General features: G+C 37.5%; 1 protein-coding gene across 7 annotated transcripts in view; it reads right to left on the bottom strand.

The window, feature by feature from the left end:
• The window catches only part of Synd (protein kinase C and casein kinase substrate in neurons protein Synd), a 246,705-nt gene that overhangs the window by 12,628 nt on the left and 206,579 nt on the right, over positions 1-27,498 (bottom strand). For 2 of the 7 annotated variants that reach the window (XM_083129509.1, XM_083129510.1), the window contains exons 2-9: positions 22,981-23,219; positions 20,918-21,066; positions 19,054-19,242; positions 17,246-17,257; positions 13,153-13,242; positions 9,193-9,419; positions 7,959-8,079; positions 1,385-1,492 (exon numbers count right to left, since the gene is read on the bottom strand). In XM_083129509.1, the coding sequence (XP_082985635.1) occupies positions 1,385-1,492; positions 7,959-8,079; positions 9,193-9,419; positions 13,153-13,242; positions 17,246-17,257; positions 19,054-19,242; positions 20,918-21,066; positions 22,981-23,194 (1,110 nt within the window). In that variant the 5' untranslated portion in view covers positions 23,195-23,219. Of the gene's footprint in view, positions 1-1,384; positions 1,493-7,958; positions 8,080-9,192; positions 9,420-13,152; positions 13,243-17,245; positions 17,258-19,044; positions 19,243-20,917; positions 21,067-22,980; positions 23,220-27,498 lie in introns of all 7 variants that reach the window. The other 5 variants (XM_083129511.1, XM_083129512.1, XM_083129515.1 and 2 more) reach the window with 5 other exon arrangements.

Here is a 27,498-nt window from a genome sequence, read left to right on the forward strand (position 1 = left end):
GCAAAACTAGACTTGTAGTTTCAAGTGTGACCCACTCCATTGTACCATGTACTTCCACTGGAAATCAAAGCTGGGACCTTTTCATTACAAGGCAACACAGTTAGCAGTTAATGAGAAGCAGAAGCTACAGTACTTAAATTAGCAATGATTTAAATAAGGAAGAATGAAAGTTGAGAAGTCACTTTCTAGAGCAAAACTGTCACAAACATCAGAAGTACTTTTTATATATACAGTAAAACCTTGTTAATCCGGACTAATAGGGGCATAACTTGACCGGTTTAATGAAAGTCCGGATTAACTGAGATAACCTAAAAGAACAGTAGAAAGTGCATTAAAACTCAGTTTATAGCAACAGAACACGTTCATTATGGTGTATTTAAAGGGCATAGGCCTAAATACACTCTACAGTACAGTAAAATGTAAAGCAATACTGTACATACAATGCAGTACGTACATACGTGATAGCCATATTATGATGATGTGCCCGACGGACCTGGGTCTGCAACACTTGAAACCAATGGACGTTGGAGGTACGTATTCTTAGCAGTTACGGAGCAATATGACGAATGCGATTGTTGACTTCTAGCCACATTTAAAACCTTGCATGCTTTTTTATTTGCTTTTTGCCTGTCCAGATTAAGCGAAGTCTGGCTTATCGGTGTAAATTTGCATACAGTCTCTATCTCCATACTTTATCTTCTCAAGGGCTCACAAATGACAGAATTAAAATGATCAAACATGAACATTTTGTAATCACGACATCCTAAATTCTATTTCTGGTGGGTCACATTCCAGTTTCCAGCAAACCCAGTTTTGATTAGTTTATTTGTGTTAAACTTTGTTTTATTCTTTTGCTGTCTGGAAAGGGATTTTGCCAAAGGAAATCATAGACCTACATTGTGTTGATCGAATATTTTTTGTTCGGTTGGTTATGTAATGATATCATTACTTTCCTTAATATTTTCTTTTGGGAGGCTCACGTGCCCCTCCCACTAAATCTGCTGATGCTTGTAGTGCAGCAGAAAATTTATAAATTTGTCACTTTTATTAGAAGACCATTCAAAATTTCCCACCTGCTCAGGACCTCACAAATCAGGAAGCGATTTCCTGCAGTCAGGATCAGGGTGGGATTTTTTTTCTCAATTCTTGTACACTCCTGTGGCACGCTATATAGGGTTTAAGAATGTGCCACTTTATCTGAACAAGAGTGTACAAATATTTGGAATCCTGGAAAGTCTGACTAGAAATTATTATATACAGGGTTACAAGTCTGAAAAACAAGTGCAAGCCAAAATTCATAGCATACTGTTCACCCCCCATCCCCTTAGGTTCAGATTGTTCTTTGACAATTGAAAAAAATTGAAAAACAAAAGTAGTATATTACATGCACATCTTCGCCCACACTGCGTTGGTTGATCAAGGTGATGCTACCGGCTGGAATTGAATCCTTAGATTTGCCCTTTGCAATTTCTCTGAATTCTTCTGTATAATCCTGCGAACACATGCATGCAGTCAGACACTTTATCAAAAAATGCAGGCATCAAATCCTCGTATCACTACAAAAATACTTTTAAAAAATACATGAAAAATATAAAAGCAACCACAAAAACTATACAGGCATGCACTTAAAAAACAAAAACAAAACCCAAAATTACAAAAATCATGTCAACAAAAAATACCAAAATATTTAAACTGCAAAAGTATCAAGAGATGAAGTTTAAATATGAGTTATATTTAACTGACTATTTAGACACGTTTAGTACATATTGCACCACAATTTCTCAAGACAGATTTTTAAAATTATATGAAACACTTATACTTCTCAAGATTGTTTTAAGTACATTGAATTACCACATATATAATTATGTACAGGGGCGAAAAAATACAGGGTGCCTGAAAATTTTCACCTGGCACCTGAATTTTCAAATTCATATTTTCTTTTTTAAATAATGAGTACAGTACATGATTTTAATGTTTGTGTGTTTCTGTATCACGTGTATCAATTAAATCAGAATAGTAAACCTACCATTATATACTTTTGCTGGTCAAATTTTAAAATCTGCTGTGATATAGTAGTCAGCCATATATTAGAGTGTATTGCATAGTTATTCATGCTGATACCGGTTGAGCCTTCTTTAGGAATGTCATTCTGATGCAAGAATTAATGACTTTTAATACAGTCTGGTGCAAGAATTAATTACTTTTAATACAATCTGGTGCAAGAACTAAATACTTTTAAGACAATCTCGTATAAAGTAATTCTTGAAGCTTTCCTGGCAGCGAATGATGAAGTTTTTGAAGAAGTTTTCTCGGGATATCAGCCAGGTGATTTCCGGATAGGCTCCCGAGAGTTGTAGGGTACAACTATTCTCTGCACTTCAATCCCTGAAGATGAGAGTGACATTAACTCTCTAAAGCTTCTATCCGGAAATCACCTGGCTGATATCCTGAGAAAACTTCATCAATCTCATATTAATTAATAAATTAAATGTTTTAAGATCATATTTCAAAATATGCAGCTTTATGTTAGTTGGATTCATCGCTTTCTTAGACTGTATTCCCCCTTCCACCCCTTCGCAAAAAAAAGACTGGCTCCTGAGAAAGAGGGGCTGGTGCATGAATTATTTTAATTTTTTTCTACCCCTGAATATGTACATAGTGTACTAGGAATGGATCCATATGAAATTTTTGGTGATACTGACATAAAACGTACTTATACCAATAATTGATATTTTACTTATATGTGATAGAAAAATGCAAATGTTAAAGAACTTGAATGGTTCATTAGTTTTCTTTATTAATGTACAAAACCAGGTGACTCCAATAAGTGTTGCCTTACAAAAATAAACTGCACATTTTAGACACTGACTTTATGAAACCAGAGCATACATGAATTATACTTTCATATTATGGCTGAGCAACATTGATGCCAATATATCAGTTGTATTTTGTTTACTGACACTGGCTGAAACTCTTCTGGCATTTTGGTTTTCATGAGGCCCACAAAAATGCAATGCAACCCTTTCACGGAGTCTTAATTATCCTGGAAATTATAAAAAGTTAAAATATCCATATTATTTATCATAAAATATCCAAATTATTTATCATATCGTCAATTTATGCAATATTGTAATAGCTTCATGAGTTATGGTGACAAGGAAATATTCCAACTACCTGAAGTTCCAGAATTCCTTTCATAACATTAAGAGCTAGCGTATTCCTGTTTTCATCAGAATTTAGAATTTTAAAATAATAAAGACATTTTCAAAAATTACACATTAATTAATCACAAGCAACATGAAAGTTTGGTGAACATTTTACAAAATATGGTTCCTGCAATACAGCATAACTAACTTCTTAATCATCATCTTTGTCTGAAGAAACAAATGAGATCTTTGGAAAAATGTGAAAAGTGTTAGCACAATACATAAATATCAAAATTTAATTTCAATTCATATAAATTACAACTAGCATGTTATAGTATCTGAAAACATGTAGTGGTTCAGATCCCACTTTAAACTGTATGTCCAGTCACGATTAGGCTATCTGTGTATAAAGTGGACTGAAAAACAAAGTGAAACAAACCGGTAAATAACATTGTACTCTGCATGACAGCAAGCACATACAAGTGATCTGTGAGTGTAGTAGTGAAGGCTCTGAGAATGTGCTGGAAAATATATGTGAATCTGAAGAAATCATTAAGAGTGAGAAAACAGTTTGTGCTGGTTGCTGAATAACTATGTGTTGATCTCCAAACATAATTGCAAAAAAAAATACATGGAACCGGTTTCACCAAAGCAGTAAAAATAATTCTAATATTAAAAAAAAAAACCTGAATGTGTAAATTATCACGCAGGATAAAGCCAGGGGTCCTAGGTATGAATCTTGGATTACACATGGATGTCTCACTGTAGAGAGCCACAGTGTTCTTGTCGGTACGTTGTCTGACTGCCACGTGGAAGACCCGGGTTTGACTCCCAGGGTGGGTGATGTCCCCACATAAAGTGGCTCTGGGGCTAACCCAGCCTCAAATCAATGAGTATCTACCCCCACATCCTCTAAATGTACTTCTTTCGAGGGCCGAGCTGATACTGATGTAGAGAAGCAACAAAAAAATGTAGAAATACATACATGAACCATAGTGGACCAGTCTGTAGGGTGGGTGTTCACAGGTGGGAATTCTCCCATTAATGTCCCCACCGAAAGTTCCAGGCAAGGTCCTGATCTGGGGCAGTGCGTTCCTTAGTGAGCATCCTGCCATCAATTTCAGATAACTATCATTCATCTTTATTGTTGAAATTAGCCAAAAGTTACAGAAAATGAATGCAATTTTTTTTTACAATATGCAAGACAATTATGTGAAGATTATCATGATAGAATTCTGGTCTTAATTCACTGCAGTTCATTTTTTTCACATCAGACAAGAAACAGACACGTAGCACCTTTCTTCTTTTAAATTCACAACCCTTAATTTATATTGATATCCAGCAAACACTAGCACATGCATTAAAACGTGATTTGTCACATACAAGCAATGGCCCAGTACACGAATTGGAATCTTTCGTGGGCCTTTGCCCTCTCCCAGCCATATTTTCAAAAATGTCTCACATTTTAGATATTTCCAATTCTGAAAAACCTTAGTTTAGGATACAACCTACAGCATTTCAGAAAATCATTGTGTGGATTAGTAGTTACAGATTGTAACAGAAAGTGAGCTTAAAAGCCAGTGCAGGAATTACAGTGAAACCTACATTTTTTAGGGGACCAAGCTTAAAAAACTTAAAATTCTGGAACATAAAATTGGGGTTCCACTATACATGTTTTGCTGGGAGGTGACATTTATTGCTTGATTCTGGTGTAAACTGAAAATCCATACTATTATTATAACATGTAAATGTACACTGTTAGTAATAATAGTCTAGCATAGATACTGTCAGTTTCACAATAGTCAGCTATGTTATCAGCTTTAGGAACAAGTCCACATTCGAAAAAACAAACATAAAAAAATGTGCCTTTCAAATGGGACTGTTATATTGTTATGGGTTTGGGGGGAGGTGGTCCCATTAATTTGAACCCTGCCTACAGCAGAGCTATTACAAATATCCAAACACTTTCAGTGATTGCAATCCACACAAAGATTTATCTCAAATGATCTAAGAATTTTTTAAAATGTCAACTTACGCAGGCCCTAAGTCCATGGAAGCTTACATTTTGTTCACCAAAAATGAAAACATTTTAACCAAAGCATGCACCAATGTTTCTTGTTGAACTTTGCCCTCACATTGCTATCGTTCTACCAAGTATTTTAAGAGGTGAATTATTAACCCATTCATTCAGTTACACTCCCTTAAATTAAAGCATGCTCTATTTATTGTTTCTGTTCTGCTACTATGCTCAATTTAATAACTAATTTTCTCTACAGCGTTTCAATTCTTATCAATGGCATCTAATTATATGCAGAACATTCCCTGACATTCGCTACGAGACTCGGTGGCAAGCGGCCCGGCGTCAGTGCTTGTCTTTCCCAGTGAACGGGTGCGCGACAGTCGCACGCTACAGTCTGTTTTTTTCGCTCTCCCTGCCTTCGCTCTCTTTCCCTTTCTGTTGACGTTGCAGACTGACGCCAGTATAATCCTCCCTCGGAAGTTGTGTTGTGTCATGTCCGTGTGTTGAAGATTGTGGCTTAATATGGCACCACAAAAGTTTACATTACAACAAGGGATTTATCTTGTCGAGTGTTACTTCGGAAAGAGGAATTGTGGAGAAGTGTGACGACGTTTTGCAACGAAATTTCCTGGTGTTTACATTCCACAAAAGACCACTATATTAAACCTCGTAAAAAAAGTTTAGAGTAACAGGGTCAGTTCTGAATAAAAGTGGAAAGAAAAAATGGGAAAATCTAAAAAATAAAGTACAAAGACAATCCGCACACCATTCGTTAGTTAAAAGACAGTATTGTACGCGAAATCGGGAGAATTACAGTAGATGAAATAGTACATGTAAATGCCAATTTCCTTCGGAGATGCAAGGTTAGTACACAATATGAAAACTGTATATTTTAATAGCAGACTCTAGTGACTGTCATGGACCCGTTCACCGGGAAAGACAGGTGCTGCTGCTGGGCTGCTTGCTGCCGAGTCTCGTAGCGACTGTCAGGGAATGCTCTGTAGCTACGTTCTGCAAAGTTCACAACATGTCTACTATTGGATAATACAAAATAATAATAAAATCTTATTTTGAAAGTGGCTTTTATTCTTCTGGCGATGTTTTTATCTAGTTTTCCAAAACATTTTTCAATCTAATGCTACCAATTTAATTTTAGAACTAGAACGTAACAGCCAGAATAATAAAAGCTATTTCAAAGCAAGATTTAATGTAATATTTTGTATTATATAGCTAACCTGTAGATAGGAGAATGCCAGATGAAGGTTGATTCTATCTCACTATAATCATAAATTATAAATGTATGAATTTGTTTAAAAAATGCTGAAGAACATGATGTTTGTTACATCAATACTATAACTTTTTTGCTTCTTTTCATGAAGGGAACAGGTGGTTGATGCCAAATAAATATTTTCTTCTTTGTAGTTGATCTTGGAGGTGTGTTTTGAAGTAAATGGAAAGTGATTTCAGGTTATTGTTTTCTATGAATCTCTACAGTAGGCCTAGCATACGTATTGCCATTTTTGCAAGTCATGGTTGAAGGAAGAATACTTTCACCCATGGTTAACAGATAGCGATATAGCAGATTGCAAATACTGCAACAAAGTATTTTCACTAGCACATGGTAGTCACAGTGATGTAATGCAGCATGCTTGACAAATGCAATGCAAGAATAACAAAGTATAGTTTTTACTTCTACAGCATTTATTGTTGTCTTTTTTAATCGATTGATTTAAAATGTTTGAGTGCATCAGTAGGCATAGCTAATTTGCACTCTTCTAAGGGAAAAATCGCCTCATCCAAAATCCTTACCGTGAAATTTAAAAAAAGGGTGTAAAGAGCACCTTGAAAAATGTAAAAATGCAAGTTGTAAAGGGACCTGCATGGGACAAATGCTACACATTAAAAACGGTAAGGATAGTTTAAATATTACCTCAAAAGGGGTGTAAAAGACCCACTCTTCTCAAAAGGCTAAAACATTTTTAAAAACACTGACATTATCTTCAAACATAGATGACAAATCGCTACGTCTGAGGACATTAAGATCAGCACATTCGAGAAGAAAAGGTGAAAATGTGAGTATACACGTTTATTAATGCTATATACTGTATATAAAGATATCCGTTTGGCGGTTACATGGAGAGAACAAAGTTCTAATAAACTCACTTTTAAACTTTAAATAAACATTTCTTCGAACAAAAACTGCATGGAAAAATGAACCGTAAGTTTATTAGTGAGAACTATATACTGTGTTTTTGCAATTTTGTTCTGTATTTTCATTCTGATAACCTGACAACTCTGATTATAAATACACCTACTTATGACCACAAGTATTAAATACGGTAAAATTTTGTCGCTGACAACGTTACGTTGATCCAAGCATAACATTGTTTTGTTTTGATGAAGATATCAACTATTGTATGTTATTGTTTCTTTTTATATAATCATCACTGCCTTCAACAACATGTAAGCACACAATGCTGGAAGATATTTCAATAAATATTTACCACTGCCAGTGGAACAGTTTAAACAATGGGCAAAGACCAATCACTATTTTATCATTTTATTGTGTCTCAAAGTGTAAAAATAATAAATCACATGACTTAAAAACTTCATCTATTATACTTGTGCAGTATGAAAAACAAACTTAATATTCAAACGCATATTAACTTTGCATTAAGCAACTTCAAAACTGACCATGCAAAAAGTAATGAAAAAAAATATCTAGTACATGGTACAAAGCCATCACACTGCATTCCATACCAAAAACACAAGGACAATATGGAATGACATACCTCAAACTGTGGCCAGTTCATTGCCATGTTTACGCCATGATTATTGGACCACCACTTCAAGTCCTTTTCATGATCTGCATTATTGACCGTGTGGTAGAATTCTTCATAAATTTGAGGAAGACTAGAAGCAGAAATCAATTTTTTAACAATTATAAATCAGCAGTATCAGTTTTTTGAAGATTACATGTTAATGTTAAAATTGCATTTTAAAATATAACACACACTGATAAAGTTTTGCCAATCCCGATAAATTATGGATAAAAATATACCAATGCCGATTACAGATCTACCGATTGAATATAAAAATTGCTAATGTTCCTTCCAGAACATAATTAGTTCACTCAAATCCTTATTAACCATCTCATTGCAATGGGTTTTGAGTTTAAAAAAATATATTATATTTTGACATTTTGACAAAACTGTGCAATATGAATTGTGTGTGTCTGTGGTCAATATTGATTAATATTAATTAATTTTTCCTATCCCTAAATTAATCTTTGTAACTTGGCATGTGACTGCTGTCCTGCTTCGATATTTTAAAACATTTCTGATGTCAGAGAATAGGGACTTGGCTGTGTACCTACATATTGAGAACTCAATTGCTATATGGATTATGATGTTCTTTCGGTGGAGTTGTGAAAAAGTGAGAGAGAAAAATGAATTATGACTTATTGTTGTAAAAACTTTTTAAGTTGAATTGTGAAAGTAATATCTAATTTAGCACAAACAGCCAGTTAATATACATTTAAGTGTATTTTGCTTGGCAAGAAGTTAAATATATTTAAATTTATCAAAACTTGGATTTGATTTTTTTTTTTAACCACAGACAAAAGGATTTCCCATACCTTGAGTGGAAGAACCTAATGATGTTCGTGTTTTTTTGTAAAAAAAAAAAAAAAATAAGGTTCCTTTGTTTAAGAAAATAAACATGTCAGAGTTCACAAAAATCAGTCCACAATAACATACATCCACATAATATTTATACAGTAGAACCTCGATTGTACGTATTTCAGGGGACCAAGCTGAAAAAACTTAAAATGTAGGAAAATGTAAAATCTAGGAAAATTGTATAACATTTTGCTATGTTGGAACCATCAAGATTGAATGTGTAATGTGGGGAAATGTCAAATCCAGGAATGCAAAATCAGGGTTCCACTGTATAAATTTAATGTGGAAACGCATACACATACACACACACATCTCAAAACTGATATACTAAATCATGCCAACTTACACAGGATCTTGGGAAATATTGAGACACTTGTGAATGCCGAAGAGCATGTCCTTGAAAAATAGTAACCGCTGAGCTTCCATTTCTTGGCACTTTTCGAAAACAACAGTCATGTCCTCCATGTATTTAGGATTGTAGTTATTTATTTCCTGCAAAGCCAGTTCGTACTTTTCTTTGGACTTCTGAACCTCTTCTTTTGACTTTTGGACCCTGTCTTGCATTTTCTTAACCTGTGGAAAATAATATTTTATTTTACACAAAAAGGTCATATTTCTTTGTAGTTTACAAATTATTACCACCTCTTAGCACAGAGAACAAGTACACACAAAACATTACACAAAAAGAAAACATGTGGCACATCTCAAAATTCATATTGAATGAAGCAAAAGTAACAAATTTGCGAACCCAAGTACGAGGCATATCCAGAAAGTAAATTCCAAACTATTGCATTGTCAATGGGCTGATTGATTGATTTTCTTGTTATAGACACATCAGTACATAGGCTATGTGCGTTGGTCATGCATGATCTCTGGTCCTAGTGTGTGGTTTGTACATTGTCATTTATCAATGATTGTCTTGTCAACACCTTCCCTTTTGTTTTCAGTGTTAGTCAGACCTTCCAGCCACTAGATTAGGGGAGGGGGGGGGGGGGGTCATTGAAGCACCTTGCTGTCTGAGTCCATGCACGACTATAAGTGTACCTAGATTTTTCTGAAAATCCAGTCTGCCGTTCCGTGCCCGACTAATGAAGAATGCCTTTTTATAGTTTTACAGAATTTCAATTTTTATAGTTTTATAGAATCTCAATTGTTGCAAGAAAAGATCTAATCGTAATAATTGAGGGTTTGGCATTTCAGTTTCGATTTAATGTTTTAAGTCCACTTTGTGCACACTAAGGCTGATCGGGGCTGAACCTACAGTTTAAGGTGGGATCCGAACCACTATGTGCCTCCACTGGGTATCAAACACAGGACCAGTTTGGTTTGGCATCTTAGATCATTAATTGAACACATTTTAAGAACCTGGTCTCTGGCACTATGCACGACCATCGATGTAATTTTTCTTGCAAGGCCCACAAAGGGTTAACGAAAACAAAATTGAGGCACCTAACAATAAAATAAAAAATGTGTGTTAAAAATTTCTTCATTCAATTTTTAAAACCAATACATTCATTCATTACGTAACAAGAACTGAAATTATTCTGTCTCCAAGGATAAAATCTCCATACCCTACTTAAAAGCTAAAGCTGTAAGGGGGCCAACAGCACACAGGACAACACGACCTCACAGACTATTATCCTGACCGTGGGTCCTGACACCTGCTAGGTATTTCTGCCATTACTACCAGTTTTGTAGCCAAAGAATGTTGCCACCTGTGCGTACTGTTCGCAAACATGGTCGCTGCAGTCCCAACTGTGTGCATTTGCAATAAATTCAGTTTTTCCTTGCCATGCCACAGATGCCTAAGAGAAGCAACTCGCACAGACACGTCATTCTATTCTATTCTATGCTGAACATTTTCGAGAGAACTGAGCAGCCTGCCACCTGTGAAATGCGATTACTTTTCATTTCTTCAAATAGCCAATCAAAACTTACTTTCAGGATATGTCTTCATACTATTTTGAAACATTCCCATTCAAAGTGTGCCTCCCTGATGGTATAGTGGTATATTGTCACCTTATAATCAAGGGGTCGCAGTGAAGGCACATAATGGTTTGGATCCCACTATAAACTGTATGTCCAGTACATATTAGCCTATCTGTGGACTTAAACTTCAATCAAAACCATTGTTAGTGCCTGTTGAAAATTTCAATAACAAAATGCTGCATGTAACCATTAACGGGGAGGGGGGGGGGGGAGATTTTCTTTTAGCAGAAGTACAATATACATGCTACAGATTTAAGATGATTCCCTTCACACAATGAAAGCTTTGCTTTCATGCTGATCTTTCACATGTTGTTGAAAAACAATATTCATTCAAAATTACCACACATTGTAGTTTCTTACTTATGCAGTTTGAAGCTACCATGTCCTTTGCAAACTTCCTCACAGAACAAATCTCCTCCCTAACCCTAATCCATATATCACGAGGTCCAGGAAAGAGACTCCTCCCAAATGCCACAACAAAATTCACAATTATCACGAGAATTTGTGGAATGGCCAATCCTTATAACTAATGTCATTTACAACACACCCCAAAGCAGTTGCTTCACATGGTAATTTGCACACACATAGGAAAGCATGTCTGAAACACATTATTATTTCCATGCTATAACTCTTCGCAAACAACCTGAAAGCAAATGGGAGAACAAAGATAAGCCTGGTATGTACGATGATTATGCTAGAAGCTGGCAGCACGGTCATATTTACATGAGACACTCATCTGACTGTTGAAACAATGAAGAATCACGCCATTACCATACAAGTACAACTCACTGAACAGAGGCAATCACGAAGAAGTTTTCTCAGGATATAACCAGGTGATTTCCGGATAGGCTTCTAAGCTATCGAGAGCTAACATCACTCTAATCTTCACTTCAATCTCTGAAGATTAGAGTGATGTTAGCTCTCGAAAGCTCCAAAGCCTATCTGGAAATCCCCTGGTTGATATTCCGAGGAAACCTCTTCCATCATTTGCCACCAGGAAAACCTTCAAGAATTATTTCAGAGTCAATCATATTGTATCATTTTCTTCAAAATGAATGTTGCAGTAGGCCCCAAAGCAGGAAACAGGATTTAGAATGATTGAATAGCGATAAAAAAAAGGGCAGACATGTGTATCGCACATTTATTATGTGCAAAATTCTTGTACCATAAACAACTTCTCAATACTCTCTCCACCACCATTAAGGCAGTTGTCTTGTCAGACCTGGAATATAAGCTTTTGCAGACCTTTATCTACCCTACTCACCGCAAAATTGTTACACTAATGGCATCTGTGTGGCAACATGTGCAGCGTGAAAGGAAACTTTCCAACATGACAAAGAATCAGGCAGCTAATTTCTATGGCAAGAGTCTACAAGACTCCTTACCTTACCTTACCTTAATAATAAAGGTGCCTGTATCAAAAACTACAAATAAGCGTTCTCGGGTTACCAGCCAGGTTAAATCGGTGTAAGCATCCAATATTTTGAGCACATACATTGCTTTTATTATGAGGGATTGTTGAATTGGAGAATAAGGTTAAATATTTGTGTATCAAGAGGCAGAGCTTAAGACTCTAGTCTTGTGATTGGTTAGTTCCGAATCCCGGTGCTCTAAGATTCTTCTTTTTTTTTGTTACTACAGAACACTGCGATCCAGAGTGAACCAATCACAAGACAGACACGCACATTTAACCTCACCCTTATCTGACCAACATTATCTTATGAGTTCAATGTATCCACTCAAAACATTAGATGCTAATGTCAATTTAACTTGGCTGGTAACCCAAGAACACTTGTTCAAATCACGTAGCCAGGAAAGCTACAATTCCTCTTACATTGAAAAATTGTATATGGAGTAAGAATTCTGATTCTAATAAATGTGGCAAATTTGAGTGTCTTTTTTTCCTAACAGCTTACCAGAACTTACTTTCCGAATATCCCTCATATATTGGGAAAAAAATGACACACACACACAAGTACACAAAATTCACACAATTATCATTATCGCCCTGTGTTTTACCAAGGAGGAAAATATATTCATACATAGTTTATGTGAGTACTTCCACGTAACACTTTATGTTATCAACCAACCCTGTGCTCAATTGCGCCTTAGTGTTTGCAAGATAACACAGAAAAAAAAGACTGAACTATACATCAGTAAAAATGCGATTTACATGATTCAGAAACCATGTCACTCAACACAACAGCTTAAACAGTAAGTTCCCAAACAAATATCTATGAGCAAAACATTTCCCCATTCTGTGTCATCCACTACAAACTTCATCACAGTATCATGTATATTTGCATTCCTCTCTCACCTCTTCATGATGGTCACTGGACGATGCTAGCAACTCCCTGAACTTTCTAAATGACTGTCTCGCTTCAGATCGAACCAGTGTAGAAGAAACCTAGGTAGACATTTTAGGAGAGGTTATTTGTGGTAAGATTCTCTTGAAATTAATGCTTTTTTAACTGAATTATTCCCTATAGATGTTCTAACAATGTCAAATAATGATTAAGATATACTTCCTGTTGCAATATGCATACGTGAGAGAGCTTTTGTCACTACACTGGTGTCCAAAAGTTAAGAATCTCATTAAACACAGAAATGAAAGGGTTAAATGGAAGCAAACAGTGGAAGCGTTTAGTAAGGTAAGTGGCGAACCTCAACCAATCATTGTGAACAGCTAAGGATGCCCCATGATATCAGACAGTCAAATGTTTTGAAGGTGAAGAAAATATTTTTGTCATTCTTAAGCAGATAGTGTTATATTTTACCATCTTTCCAGAGATTTGACTGTCCCCTTTCCAATAGATGTGTTATCTCGGGCATCTAACTGCATACAGGAGAGTTTATATGATGCTGAACCTAGGTTAACACTGTTCGGTGCCCTTATTTGCATGTCCCATATTGTTTTGTATTGGATCTACTACTACTATGTTTTCTGAAATATCATATTTTATTTTGAAGGTACAATATACACACACATTAACAACAGTGTATGTTATGAGCAAAACAAAACTGTTTCATTCACATACCATTCAATTATAAAAGTGAAAAAAATAAATATAGGCATGAGTTTTAAACATTTAAAACAAGCTGTTTTAAACATGCCAACCCTGCTTTTCTGCCACTTTTGGCTAATCGTGGCAATGGAGATGAGTGATATCATCATGAAATAAGATGAAGGGACACCCATAAAAAACACTCATGCCCTGGCCAAGATTCGAACCTGGGATCCCCGACATCATAATGTGCTATGCTAGATAGTTCACCACAAAGGTCAGCGTGACCATCTGCTCGCATGTGTAGTTGTTAAGAAGTTATGCCTATGTTAGTTAGTTGTAGTTATAATCAGTTTCTATGTTGGTACTTTATAAAATCACACAAAACACATTATAGAAAATATAATATTCTTACATGGTTTGTAAGACTGCATTTTGACTTTGCAGATATCAATCTCCTTTCCACAGGTGCCAGAGGGAGAGTAACACATGAAGCACACTGTAGCATGAAATTGTGCCTCATAGCAGTTTCAATCTGCTACTGGTTTCCATGGAGTTATTCTTTCAGCTGAATGTTAAATTCTAAGAACTACAGACATAACAAGCATTTAAACTACCTCAATAATATCATTTTAGCAAGCAATCAACACATAACAATGGTAGCAATGCATTGGAATGCAGTTATGCTTACACACAAAATAAAAACAGCAGTTATTTGGGTTAGAACGAGAGAGTATATTTAATGTCCTAAATATGTGTTGATACATATAACTAGAGCCCGGAAGTTTGGCAAAATGCCTCTTTTTATTTACTGCATATATTGATAAAATTTTTCCAGATATACGTTTATTATGTTGTTTCGAATGTTTTAGAAGCCTTTTCATTTTGCCTATTTGGGACCCCACTGCCTATTTTTAATTATAATGCCTTTTTCTGCCTTTTTCAATGAAATTTGACCATTTTTTTTAAAAAAAATGTTGGCATTTATTTTTCTTCCGTTTATTACGTGAATAATTTTTGCCTTATTTAAGTAATATTGAACTCACGCATGTTTCAACATTGCTGAAGGAGACAAGTGTGAGAAAAAAGTATTTCATGCTGAGTTAGGATATAGCCTTTCGGTTAACATTTCCTTGTGCATGATTGACTGCTGAAGTGGAGAGGTTGATTTCGAACATAAAGAAGATATTTCTGAAATCTCCCTCTCGAACCCGAAAATTTCAGGAAGTTGCGCCTGAGCTTAGTTTACCTCCGCAACCAGTCTTGACAAGATGGGGAACCTGGATATCAACAGCTATATATTATGCTAACAACCTTGAAAAAATCAGTGAGGTGATCGATGCTCTTCCAGAAAATGAAGCGGCTTCAATCGTGAAGTGAAAAACCCCTGTGCTATTCAGAACTGAAGAATGAACTGTCGTTTATTTTTGCACATTATTGTGCATTGCCAGAGACAATTACAAAGCTAGAAAAAAGAGGTGAGACTCTTGTAGCATCCATGAAAATCTTCGAGGAATCTATGCAGCAGATGATGGAAGTGCCAGGAGAAAAGGGATCAGCTGTTGCGGAAAAGTGCAAACATGTAGTGAGTGCAAATAAGGACTTGAAACAATTGAAAACAATTTGTGATATTCTAAAAGGTGAAAATGCTGTTACCAAAATGAGTCCAGCTACATTAGCTTGTTTTATGTATGCTCCAATAACTTCTGTCGAAGTAGAAAGATCATTTTCTATTATGAAGAGCATTCTCTCTGACAGACGACTATCAATGAATGTTGAGAACTTAAAAAAACACCTTGTAGTTATGTGAAATCAAGACGGAGAAAATTGAAATGCTCTTCCCAATGTAGATTTTAACATGTTGCCAGAAATTATATATAAAAGTAAGCGACTTCCAAATGTGCCATTTTTTTCGGTTTATTTTGCCTTCTTTTTTTCGGTTTATTTTGCCTTTTTTTTCATTTTTAGTGCCTATTTTCCACATTATAAATGCCTTTTTGCCTGCCTATTTTAACGAAAATAAATGCCTGAACTTCCGGGCTCTACATATAACGTACTGGTTTATGTTATTACATGGGTTTATTTTTCAGTTGAATGTTATATTCTAAAAACTACATTATATATTTTTTTTATCCAGGTTCTGCCGTGCTAAATGCAGTAATTTTTCATGAAGCCTTTGATACAATGTGTGATGAAAAATTTGGTCTTGTGTAAAAAAAGAAACTTTATAATACAGGTAAATAGTAAATAACCCCATGGTGCAACAGCCTGTGAAGGCAGGGCCTACCTACCGACTGCTGGCCTCACTGACCAGTTACGGGGTGGCGTGCGGTAAGCACGACGAACCCCCAGTTGTCGTTATAGGTTTCCATGACTGGGTTCCACTACTCATTTGTAGCTCCCCAATTTCCTCACGATAGTGGTTGGCCATTGGTCTCATGGACAGGCCGAAAACTCAGGAGAAAAGTTGTAATGCCTCCCCCCAGGAGACTCGAACCTGTGTGCGTCCAACAGCCAAAGCACAAAGCATGACACCTTAGATCAGAGTGCGGGACTTATAATACAGGTGGGCCACGGGAAATAGTACAATAACAAATAGCAATCCTGCATGAAGAAAAGTGTAGCGGTGCCACCTGTCATGCCCAAGTGCAACACAAACATCTGCCATTTATTTCACCATGCACCATTGGCCAGTGCAGGTGTGTATTTAGGCTGTGGAATTCTACATGCACGAGAAGTGTGTTGTAGCTGTGCAGCTTGAGCTGAATTGTGGACTGACATTGCTCAATTCCAGACAGAAGAACGATATTCAGGTGACACAGTGGCATCAAATGTGTTTGGTCACCATATCAATAAGAACCACGAAGGGCCCCAGCAAAAAAAGGCGTACCCCCCTTGAAAGTGTCCACAGAGTCCGTGAGGCTCTCCAGCAAAGTTTGCAACATGGTGTTTGGTGTATCCACAAAGACGATGTGTCTGTACCACACAGCCATCAATATACTTTGTGTACCTACCCTACATTTTATATTATTCACGTAGAATTCGAGGGTGAAAAGTGCATCAATACCGAGACATAGGGATCGTGTTAACTCTGACTGTATCGAAGTTATACAAAAGACAAGGATTTTTTTCCTCCTATGCACTTAGAATGCACTAGGAATGAACAATGAAAAGGACAAAAAGGCCTAACAGCAACACTGCTATGAAAACAGCAAGTTATTACATGTAATTCCTTTGTGCAATGTACTTTACACAAAAGTGCATTTTTATTTATAATATATTGAATTACTACCATACTTGGCAAAGGGAACTGTTAGCACACTACTCTTCCGATGGTTAATACACACAACTACTTGGTTAAAAAAAAATAGCTTTACATGTTGTATTTCCCAGAAAATAACTTACCACAGCAGCTCTCTGCAACAAAATTACAAAAACAATTATTCATATTTGTGAACACGTTTCCATCATTGCATAAATACACATGTATGTTTGAACCAAGTCATTTCAGAAACAAAGACAATGCTTAGGAAATAGTACTTAATTTACTCCCACAGCACCTTTGAAAGATGAGATGCCTTTTCTTTCTGTAATGTTGGATGAAGAGATCAACCTAGGTATACATAACAACTTTCGATTCCTTAGTGACTAAAACTCTTTAATTTACTCAATGGTTCTCTGTATTACATGTACATCATTTGCAATAACTAGAAAATACAGTCAGAAACGAAAGTTCATATTTATATTATTATTAATAAGATGAGCTACGTGGACTATTTGCAAAGATAAACCTAGATATTTCTTAAAATGTATATTTAAGTGACCTTGCATTTAAATTACCTACATTTTTTACTTCCCACTAATTCAAAGATTGTTTGCCAATGCATTATACAAGGTGACACAGAAAAAGGGGAACTTTTGATAAACCCACCAGACACCAGAGAAATCAGATAAAAAACACATATTGACAGAAATTGAACTATTACAACTTGCCATTTAAGATACAGTAATCCACAGTATTACTTTTTGAAAATTACGTCCTTGAGATGGAGTCATTTGCTAGCTCTGCATTCTCGCAATCTGCCATTGAGGTCCCTCATTGATCGCTGCAATATGTCAGGTGGGCTGGCACGAATTTAGTCTTTAATTCGTTGCTTTAATTCATCCCTTGTTCTTGGCCGAGACATGTACACCTGACTCTTAAGGTGGCCCCACAAGAAGAAATCACATACAGACAAATCCGGGGATCTTGGTGGCCAGGCAATGACATTGTTTTTGTAAAAAACATTTTTATGGCGAAAGCACGATGTTGACCCTTCCACTGATCCATGATTGCTAAATGGCAATGTTGTCTGTTGCTCAAGATACCCTTATGCAGTGCTGCCAGCTACGCTTTTCAAAAGTTCCAATTTTTCTGTCACCCTGTATGTATTTATATAAAACAGTTTTTGCACTGCAGATAATTAATATTCTGTACAGAAAATATTGCCAAAAATGAAAGCTAAGTTCAAGTATTATTATTGATTGACTTGAATTTTTGTTGTTTAGCATCGCTTTTCTGCCTCTTTTGGCTAATTGTGAAAATGAGGATGAGTAGTGGTCAGTGACGGCGATTAGCGGGGGCAAGGGGGGACAAGGGGGTGGCAGTTGCCCTCACTTTTCACCACTTTTGCCCCCGCACTATGCTACACCTTATCTACAAAGGGAAATATACTGTCTTTGACCCCCACCCCCTGGTTTTGGAACCCAATCGCCGCCACTGGACTCGTGGTATGATGAAATTGATGAAGGGACACTTGCAAAGAACATCCATGCACAGGCTGGGATTCAAACCCAGGAACCCGTTGTGGCACATTGTGCTGACCATTCCAAAGTGTAGAGCAATTACTTGCACAAAATGTATGTAACAAGTCAGAGAGGGTGCCAAACGTGATCAGTCACCCACCTAAAAGCAACGATGTGTGTGACCAACTACCCTCCAAAACAACAAATTTTATAAGTAAATAGTTAAGCTTTGAAAGGATTTATTTATGTTGATAGTTTATATATATATTATACATATGTGTACATATTTCTTCACAAAGTACTCGTTCAATGTTCTGGTTGGGTTAGATTAGTGGAAAGCAAAGACTTGTAGTTTAAAAAAAAAAAAAAAAAAAACTTAACAACTCGTGGTAAAGATTCAATATAAGAATTTTACGTACATGACATACCTGATCTGGTGAGAGAGAACTATCCCCGGACGCATTCCTTTCCTGGTTCGATGCCGACTTTTCCGTTTTACATGCCGTGTGGTAATCAGATCTTGCCTTGTTCACCTTTGCCAGGACCTTGGCCCAGGGTTTTTGAGCTTTCTTAAACGCGTCCTCCATTTCTTTCCTCTCCTTGATTTGCATCATTGACTGCAATTTTAATAATTCACACATTAGTACAGACATTTCTGTATGCAGAGTCGGGTGAGATGATAAAAAATAAGATAATATAAAATGATTATAACTCAAAGTAATGCATTACTGTTAATTGGTTTTCAAATGTAACATGTTACTTCACCAATAGTTCATCATACAAAGGTTGTTCGCTTTATATCCGACCATTGTCGATTTGGTGCTGCCACCTGGCGTATCATGCTGGAACTATGGGCCTACTGGCGGGAGAAGTGTTGTGTCTGACCTTATAGGTGCGTGAGTGTTGGTAGTGAATGTTATCAAATGGTGCCGAAAATCAACCGGTATTGGGAGGGTTACATAATGGCCGTTTTCCATGCTAAGTTTTCATACGTACGCATTGTGAAACAGTGTCGGGAGAATGGGTTAACACTCGGGGGTGACTACTGCGAAAGCTATTGTGGCCCGTTACACACAACAGTCTCCCCTTGCGAAACATTCACCCACGAAAACCACAGGAGAAGGGCTGCAAGCAAAGTGTCACCCGTAGTGCTAAGGGTTGCAGGGAAAGTTTCCCTTGTGGCTTTATTGTTGTGACGGGATTCGGATATGTGGGTAAGTTGATGATACGCAAGGTGGACAAAAACGTGAAGGTGAATGCCAGATACTTCCAAGACTCCATTCTGACACCTATCTTTCGGAGAGACATCCAAAAATTGTATGGAATGGACGCAAACCAGGTGATGATCCATATGGACAAGGCTTCGAGCCATACTGCCAGAACATCACTACGTTTTTATCAGGAAATGGCAGAGGAATTAGGAATTCATGTCATTGCGTTTGAAGACATTCCTGTGAAAAGCCCAGATGCCAGTCCAATCGATTTTTGCACATTTGGACTGTTGAAACTACGTTTTCAACATCGCCGCCCGCGCACCCTGGATGGTCTATGGAAAGCTTGCAGGGAGGAGTGGGACAGAATTCCCATTCCTGTCCTGCACCGGAGCTTGCTCCAATAGAAACTGCGATGCTGGGCCATAGTCCACAATGCTGGGGGTCCAATAGAACATGATCGGTGGTGGCAGCGCGGTATCTCTTAATGTGAGTACCCGTCAAATATGGTCGGATATAAAGCGAACAACCTTCTGTACAATAGGGACATTTTACTTTCACAAGAATCATATCAGTTCATAGTGCACATTTTCCCAGTGGAACTTTACATTTACACCAGTTTAAAACAACACAACACATTAGTTGCAACCATCGATGCAAGTCTGCAAATGTTTATTGTGACATAATTAATAAAATAATAACCAATTTTGCAACAGCCCCTGAGGGGCACGGCCTATCTACTGGCTGCCAGCCTCACTCCCACATGCCTCAGCAGAGGTGGGATGCCATCCAACCAGTTACGGGGTGACGTGTGGTCAGTTGTCATCGTAGGATTTTCATGACTAGGTTACAGTACTCATTCGTAGCTCCCCAATTTCCTCACGATGGTGGGTGGCCACTGGTCCCATACACTGACCAAAATCTCATGAGAAAATTTGTTATGCTTTCCCCAGGGTACTCAAACTAGCACAGGTCCCGAAGCCCGAGCCCAAAGCCTGATGCCTTAAGACCGCACGGCCATGGTGCAGGACAGCGACATAACTGAAGCCAATAAGCAGTGCAATTCATGCTTGGGACATACCTTGTGATACGTGTCCTTTTGCCATGTTTTAGCTTGTTGCATAACATCGTTACATAGATTATCTTTGACTTTCAGATGCAGATCACACAGTCTTTCCGATTCTACCAGTACGCCTTTCCATGCTGCCTCTGTTGTGCCGTACTCTGGGCCTTAAAACAAAAAGTTTACTATTAACATATTTTTATTACAAATGTGATACTTTAACTTATATTTATAAAAAAATTTAAAAAATACATGCCATAATAGCTATTGGTGGCAATGCAGTGTCAGTATATCATCTTCTGTCACAAGCTTCTGCTCTCTGTCAAGTGAATGAAGCATTTAGGTTACCTTAATAAGTGTAAGCAATTTTGTCACACACATTGATACTTTCATTGCAAACTCTTGACATAATGTTCTGTAAATGAATCTTAAGTCATGTGGTTCTGAATTTTAATTCTCAAATACTTCTGACTTTATAAGAGCCTTCTACTAAACTACCAATTTCTTTTTAACAAATTGAACCCTGAAAGCCAAGGTAGACACAGGCACCTTCTCAATCAATTATGGTCTTCAGATAGGCATCAATTTCAGTTTCAGTCCAGTTACTAATCTTCAAAATGTAGTCCATATAAGTACTATATTCCAGTCAGTGGTGGTGATAATGACCGACAGACCTCACAGTGCAGAGGAAGAAATGAGTTAAAAGAGGCCTCTCCAATGGATGGTTCAAACCACAATTAAGGAATGTTTGAGGGTGCAGGGAGCTATATATAATTCAGAAGTCATATGAGGATGTCCAGTTGTGAAATGAAATACTTCCCCACTGCAACTACTGGTGGAGGGTCTATGGATCAAGTACTTCTTTCCATAACCGTACATCCAAATTGTGCAAAAAAAGAAAGAAAACAAGATAAGGGATTTTCCCCTCCAACATACCTAAAGTGAAAAATGAAATAGTGATAAATGAACAATGAAAAGAACAAAATGGCATTTCAATTAACAGCAATACAGGTATGGGCAATGTGAGCAGAAGGGAAGGTTGGGAATGGGGATGAGGGGTGAAGATGGGGTTGATTGGGAAAGTTACTGAGTGGCTTTAAGGTGGTGTGGTTGCACTTATGGATACTTTGCAGGCCGTCTCCCATATTTTATGAAATGAGGTGTTGGTGCATTAAGGTAAAGAGTGGATGATCGCTACCAGGTAGTGGTCGTTGAAAGCTATAATGTGATTGTTGGTATGGATGGCAACAGTGAAGTCCAGGTTTTGGGTGTAGAAGCAGCAGTTCTTGATCCTGAGGTTGACTACTGTGGATGTTTTCCCAGATACAACCAACCAACCCAGGTAAAAGACACCACAAACATTGGAGATAAGGATATAGATGACGTTTGAAGTGTGGCAGATTATTTTACGAAAGAGGGTAAATTTGCCAGTGGCAGTATGGATCTGGAGGGTATGGAGAGTGATGTAAATGAGGCAGGTTTTCCATTCTGTGTGATTACATTTTTGAGCAGGGGTGTATTGGTTGTGGAGTGAAGGGGTATTGTGGACCAGAATGTTTAGGTTGAAAAAACACTTGTCAGGAGATGTTTCTGTTGCCAGGATTACTAACATCACACAATACAACTTTTGTAATTCTTTACTCTGCATGTATACTTCCTTCAATATTCCCATATTTGCTTCTTAAGGTTCGGCTGGACTCTTGGCTGTTGTCAGCGAAGCTGTTTCCGAAATTTCCTCTCCTTTTAAAGAATAGCTAAGATATTCCAAAACATGAAAAAATTACATCTGCTTAGAATTCATAGAGCATATGTAATTTTTCATATTTTGAAATAACATAGTTGCTTTTTGAAAGGAGAGGCCATTTCGAAAAATACGTACTTTGCTGGCTTCGGCCAAAAGTCTAGCCAAGTCTTGATGAATGCTCTTCCACATTTCTGGGCACATGTATGTGCGTATCATTATCATGTGTACTGTACATGTAGAACATATCCTGTGGCCTTAAACTACTTTAAGTAGGACACGAAAAAATTATACTTGAACATTAAAATTGTAAGTTTACAATAAAAAAAAAGCAGGTTACCTTTTTCAATTGTGTCGTTCCATTTTTTCGCCCATCCTTTCAAACTTTTTGCGTAACCCTTTTCTATGTCGGCCCTTTCTTGAATGAGTTGCATAAGGTCATTACACAACTTATACCCATCTTCTATCCTTTTTGTTGTCCGTTTATAGTTGCCTGGCTCCCAAAACGAGTCACTCGTTGCTATGAGCATGTTGTCATCACTGTGATGTGACATTTTCACGAGTTATTTCCTAGTCCACCTGGAAAGAAAAAGAGAAAATGGTTGTAGTTCTTTGGATCGAAATTCCTTATAGACTTATACCATACGGTATTACTAAAAATTGACGGTGTATTAAATATATATATACTCAAGCTGCCATGAAATAGTTTTCAATCAATTACTTCGTTACACTACTGAACGAAATATCATAAGATCTTAAGCTACCTCAGAAACATTTAAGTCCACTTATATGCTAAAATAGGCTAATCGGGACTGGACATACAGTTTATAAGTGGGATCCGAGCCACTGTGTCCATCAGGAACCAAACTCAGGTGTATATTTACAAACACAACACCATCAGGGAGGCTCTAGTAAGAGACTTCTTTATTATATTTTCAATAGTAATGTTGGAAAGGGAGATTTCTGGCAATGATAATAATGGTTTATTTTACTTCACTATTCTGCCGCTTTTGGCTAATTGCGAAGATGAGAATGAATGATGATATGATGCCCAGGCCGGGATTAGAACAACACACGACCCCTTGCGTCATAGCACGATGCAGTGACGTGCGGTGACGTCGACACTTGGGGTAGCAATGAGTGGCGTGCCCAACGGGTCATAATCCCCCCCCCCCCTTTTAGGGCCCAGTATTCCTAAAAGAAGAACGTCAAATACTGGAAAAATTGCAAAGTTAAGAATGACTACAAAAAATTGTACACATAACTTCCACCCACTTTCGAAAATAAAAAAACGATCTGATTTGACTACTGAGCCAGAGATGCCGGGTTTGAATCTCGGCTTGGTAATGGGTGATCTTTGTGTGTCCCTTGCCCTTCATCAATTTTATCGTATCGTATTCGCGATTAGCCAAATATGGCGGAAAGCGAAGTAAAATAAACCAAATCAAACAATCAATCAATGAATGATTTGATTTGATTCGCTTTTTTGATACATTTGGTTAATCGCGAAGATGATACGACAAAATTAATGAAGGGACGAACACAAAGAACACCCATGTCCAGGTAGGGGTTCGAACCCGGAACTCCTGGTGTTGTATAGCACGCTGTGGTTACCACTCGCCCACGGTTGGTTCATTTGATGGTTGATTTGATGTTTTAAGTCCATTTTATACACAGAAAGGCTAATCGGAACTAGACCTATAGTTTAATGTGGGATCCGAACCACTATATACCTCCATCGGGTACAGATCCGGGGCCACTTGCACTCCCCCACGGAGGTCGGCCGACAACAAACATGTGAGGAAGGCGCTAACTATTCGGATACGTGGGTATCGGTAAAGCAAACTGCATTTTTCCTGAGTAGTAATTTTCAATTGAATTTTTGAAATATCATCTTTATATATGATTAACGTTTTTTCAAAAATTTTGTATTGCTTGATTTCCCTAATTTCCCCATCTCACGATCTCGTTACTGAAGGATCCGGACTCGAGCCCTGGCCTTTGCATGAGTGTTTCTTTGCAACCACTCTTCACCCGTTTAATTTATTCAACGTTCATCGTCATGGCAGAAATTAGGTAAAGCGATGGAAGAGAGAAGAAAATACAAATAATTTCCTCCCAGTGCATCTGCAGGGCACTGTGAAATCAGGAGCCTAGAATTCTCTGTTTATGATTGTCCCTCACGACTTTCCAAGCTCTTAGCTACTTATTCCGATTAAATCTATACAGCTAGAAAAAGCGATGGGTAACAAAACACACCTTTAAACAAACCTTTTTTTCTACTTTCTTCAATGATATTCATTTGGCTTTTTGAGTTCTGGGATACATTTTTCATTTCTATTTTTTTCATTATTCACTGCAGGCAGAGTACAACACATAAGAACAAGAATGCTGGCTCGTCACGAATTCCGGCCTGAATTGTTCTTTGTGAGGTCCGTTCATCAGTTTCATCATATCATCACTCATCCTCATTTTCGCGATAACCAAATGTGGCAGAAAAGCGAAGTAAAATATACCAAACCAACAACAAGAATTAGAACGCGCGTTCTCTTGCCCAATAAATACATCCGTATTTATGATTGTTTAGCTTATCCATTTATTTTATTGGAAGCCAAGAGATTAGTATATTTAAATAAAACACTACTAAAACGAGAGCAAGGGAGAGCGTGAACAAATATTTGTTATTTAATCATGATATATTCCATATTTAAAGAAAGCATAAAATTTTTGTCTGCACATAAGACGTTCCAATTGCATAAATAATAAAAGTTCATCCATCCCATATTATACATGCATATTGTACAACGTGTAAAAATTAGTGGAAATACAGAGAACAGAAGTACTGCAGAAAAAATTCCCCTAGTTCTTTAGAGGATTTACAAAGGAAGCGAAGGGAATCCAATCCCCTATCTGTCCTATAGGAGATAGACTGGAGGACCTGAAAGCAAGGGCTTTCAACCATTGGAGCGGGGGCGACGTGGCAAGGGAGGTAGAGGCAGAAATCTTCCCTTTCCCTTTAAAAACCCGTTTCTACCTGGAACTGTGAGGCGGAGAAAGAGCGAGCTAGGCCGCTGAATGCACAGAGGGACGAGAAGCGAGTGAAAAAAAGTGTTGCATGTGAACTGTGGCTTCAACAAAACAATAAATATTGTGATTTGAAAATAATTAGAGATTTCAGATTGATTGATCTATCTCTGCTAGACTAGCTACTCCTCAGTGCACGTCACTGGCACGATGTGATAACCATTCTGCCACGGAGGTCGGCTCACTAGACAAATGCAACACCAATATTACTTGTTGAATAATCGTTACCACTATTGACAATATGCACAAGTTGGGGCATAAGGGACCACAGTTCGGGAGGTCTCGGGTCCATAAACTCAACGAACTTCTTATATTGGAATGTATAAGGTGCCCAATCGCCGCTACTGCATGTGCATCTTTCAACTGTTTAGATGTCGATAACAATAATTAACAATCCTTATGCTGAAATAATGCAATGCAAAAGGCTAATAAATAATGGAAATTAATGCCCATCCAAATTCCCTGAAAACGCCGCTGAAGGGAGTGATTGCCGCAAAATATATGATAAGGCTTTTCAGCTCAATGGAAGAGCCACATCACTTTACAAGGGACCTCACCTCATGCCGACGAAAATAGGCCACGCCATCATTTATTCATGAGTTACATCACTGACCATCATTGCATTCCAACTGGTGGTTACCCAAGGTCACGTGCTCAAGGTCGCACGATCTGATCGATCAATTGTGATTTAGAACAAAACTGAATGCGGGGAAAGAAATTACCGTGAAAGTGTGCTTTGTTTCCCATATTTAGTTGGGAGGGACGTGTATTTCGAATAAATCCTCTGCTTGTCTCGATTTATATATAAAATACGTTTTGTAGGTAAGTGCTTAGCTTGAAACAATGGAACAAAAGGTTTTCAGCCAATTTTTGTGCAATGGGGCCATTTCCCGCCGAAATTTTGTGTGGCAGAGCGCACTTAACCGAGCAGTCAATCAGCTTCATTCGTTCATTGACGAGGCACCATCTCATTGGTACTTTCGTAGACATGATTGTCGCGATAAGAAGCAACACTTAACCCACCATTACGCATTATAGCATCATCGTGAATTTTCAAATTTCACAATCAGTGGCCAGTGGCGTCGCTAGGCCCTTTTAGGGGGGGCTTCAGCCCCCCAATCCCTCGATAAGCCCCCCCCCCAATATTTAGCTATTATTACATACAGTATTTCGAGAAAACATATTTGAACAATTGTTAATGCAGGAACATACCTCTAGATACATATTCTCGGAAAGAATCGTTTCGTTGTGACATAATTTTTTCTTAAACCACGATCTTACATCTGACACGTCATGTCTTTAGCTGGTAACAGTGCAAACGATCGCCGTCATTTGTTCTATTTTCACAACGGTTGCTACGCGAGGAAACGGTAGTGGTGCGTTTTGTGTTACGGAGTTTGTGATATTGTGTTTGTTATCAAAGCTTTTTGTGACATTTACTGTTGTTCGTACAACAATAGACAAATTTATTATTCGAAGTAAATGTTCGTGCAGTTAAATGTTTGTGCAGAACTAAAAAATCTCAGTAGCACTAGATGGGCTTGCCAAATAAGGTCTCTACTTGCGGTGAGAAAAACTTATGATGCTCTTTTGAAATATCTGAGGAAACCATCAGATTCAGCAGATAAATGTACAGCCCTAGGCCTTTATGAATTCTTGAGAAAATTCTCAATTCTCTGTTTATTTTCATTGAGCTTCTGTTCATAACAAAAATTCTCAATAACAAGTTGCAGTCACCAAGCCTTGATATTGCGGAGGCAATTGCAGGTGTTAA

Source organism: Lepisma saccharinum, chromosome 10, assembly GCF_977018435.1.
Source record: "Lepisma saccharinum chromosome 10, izLepSacc3.1, whole genome shotgun sequence".
NCBI lineage: Eukaryota > Metazoa > Arthropoda > Insecta > Zygentoma > Lepismatidae > Lepisma > Lepisma saccharinum.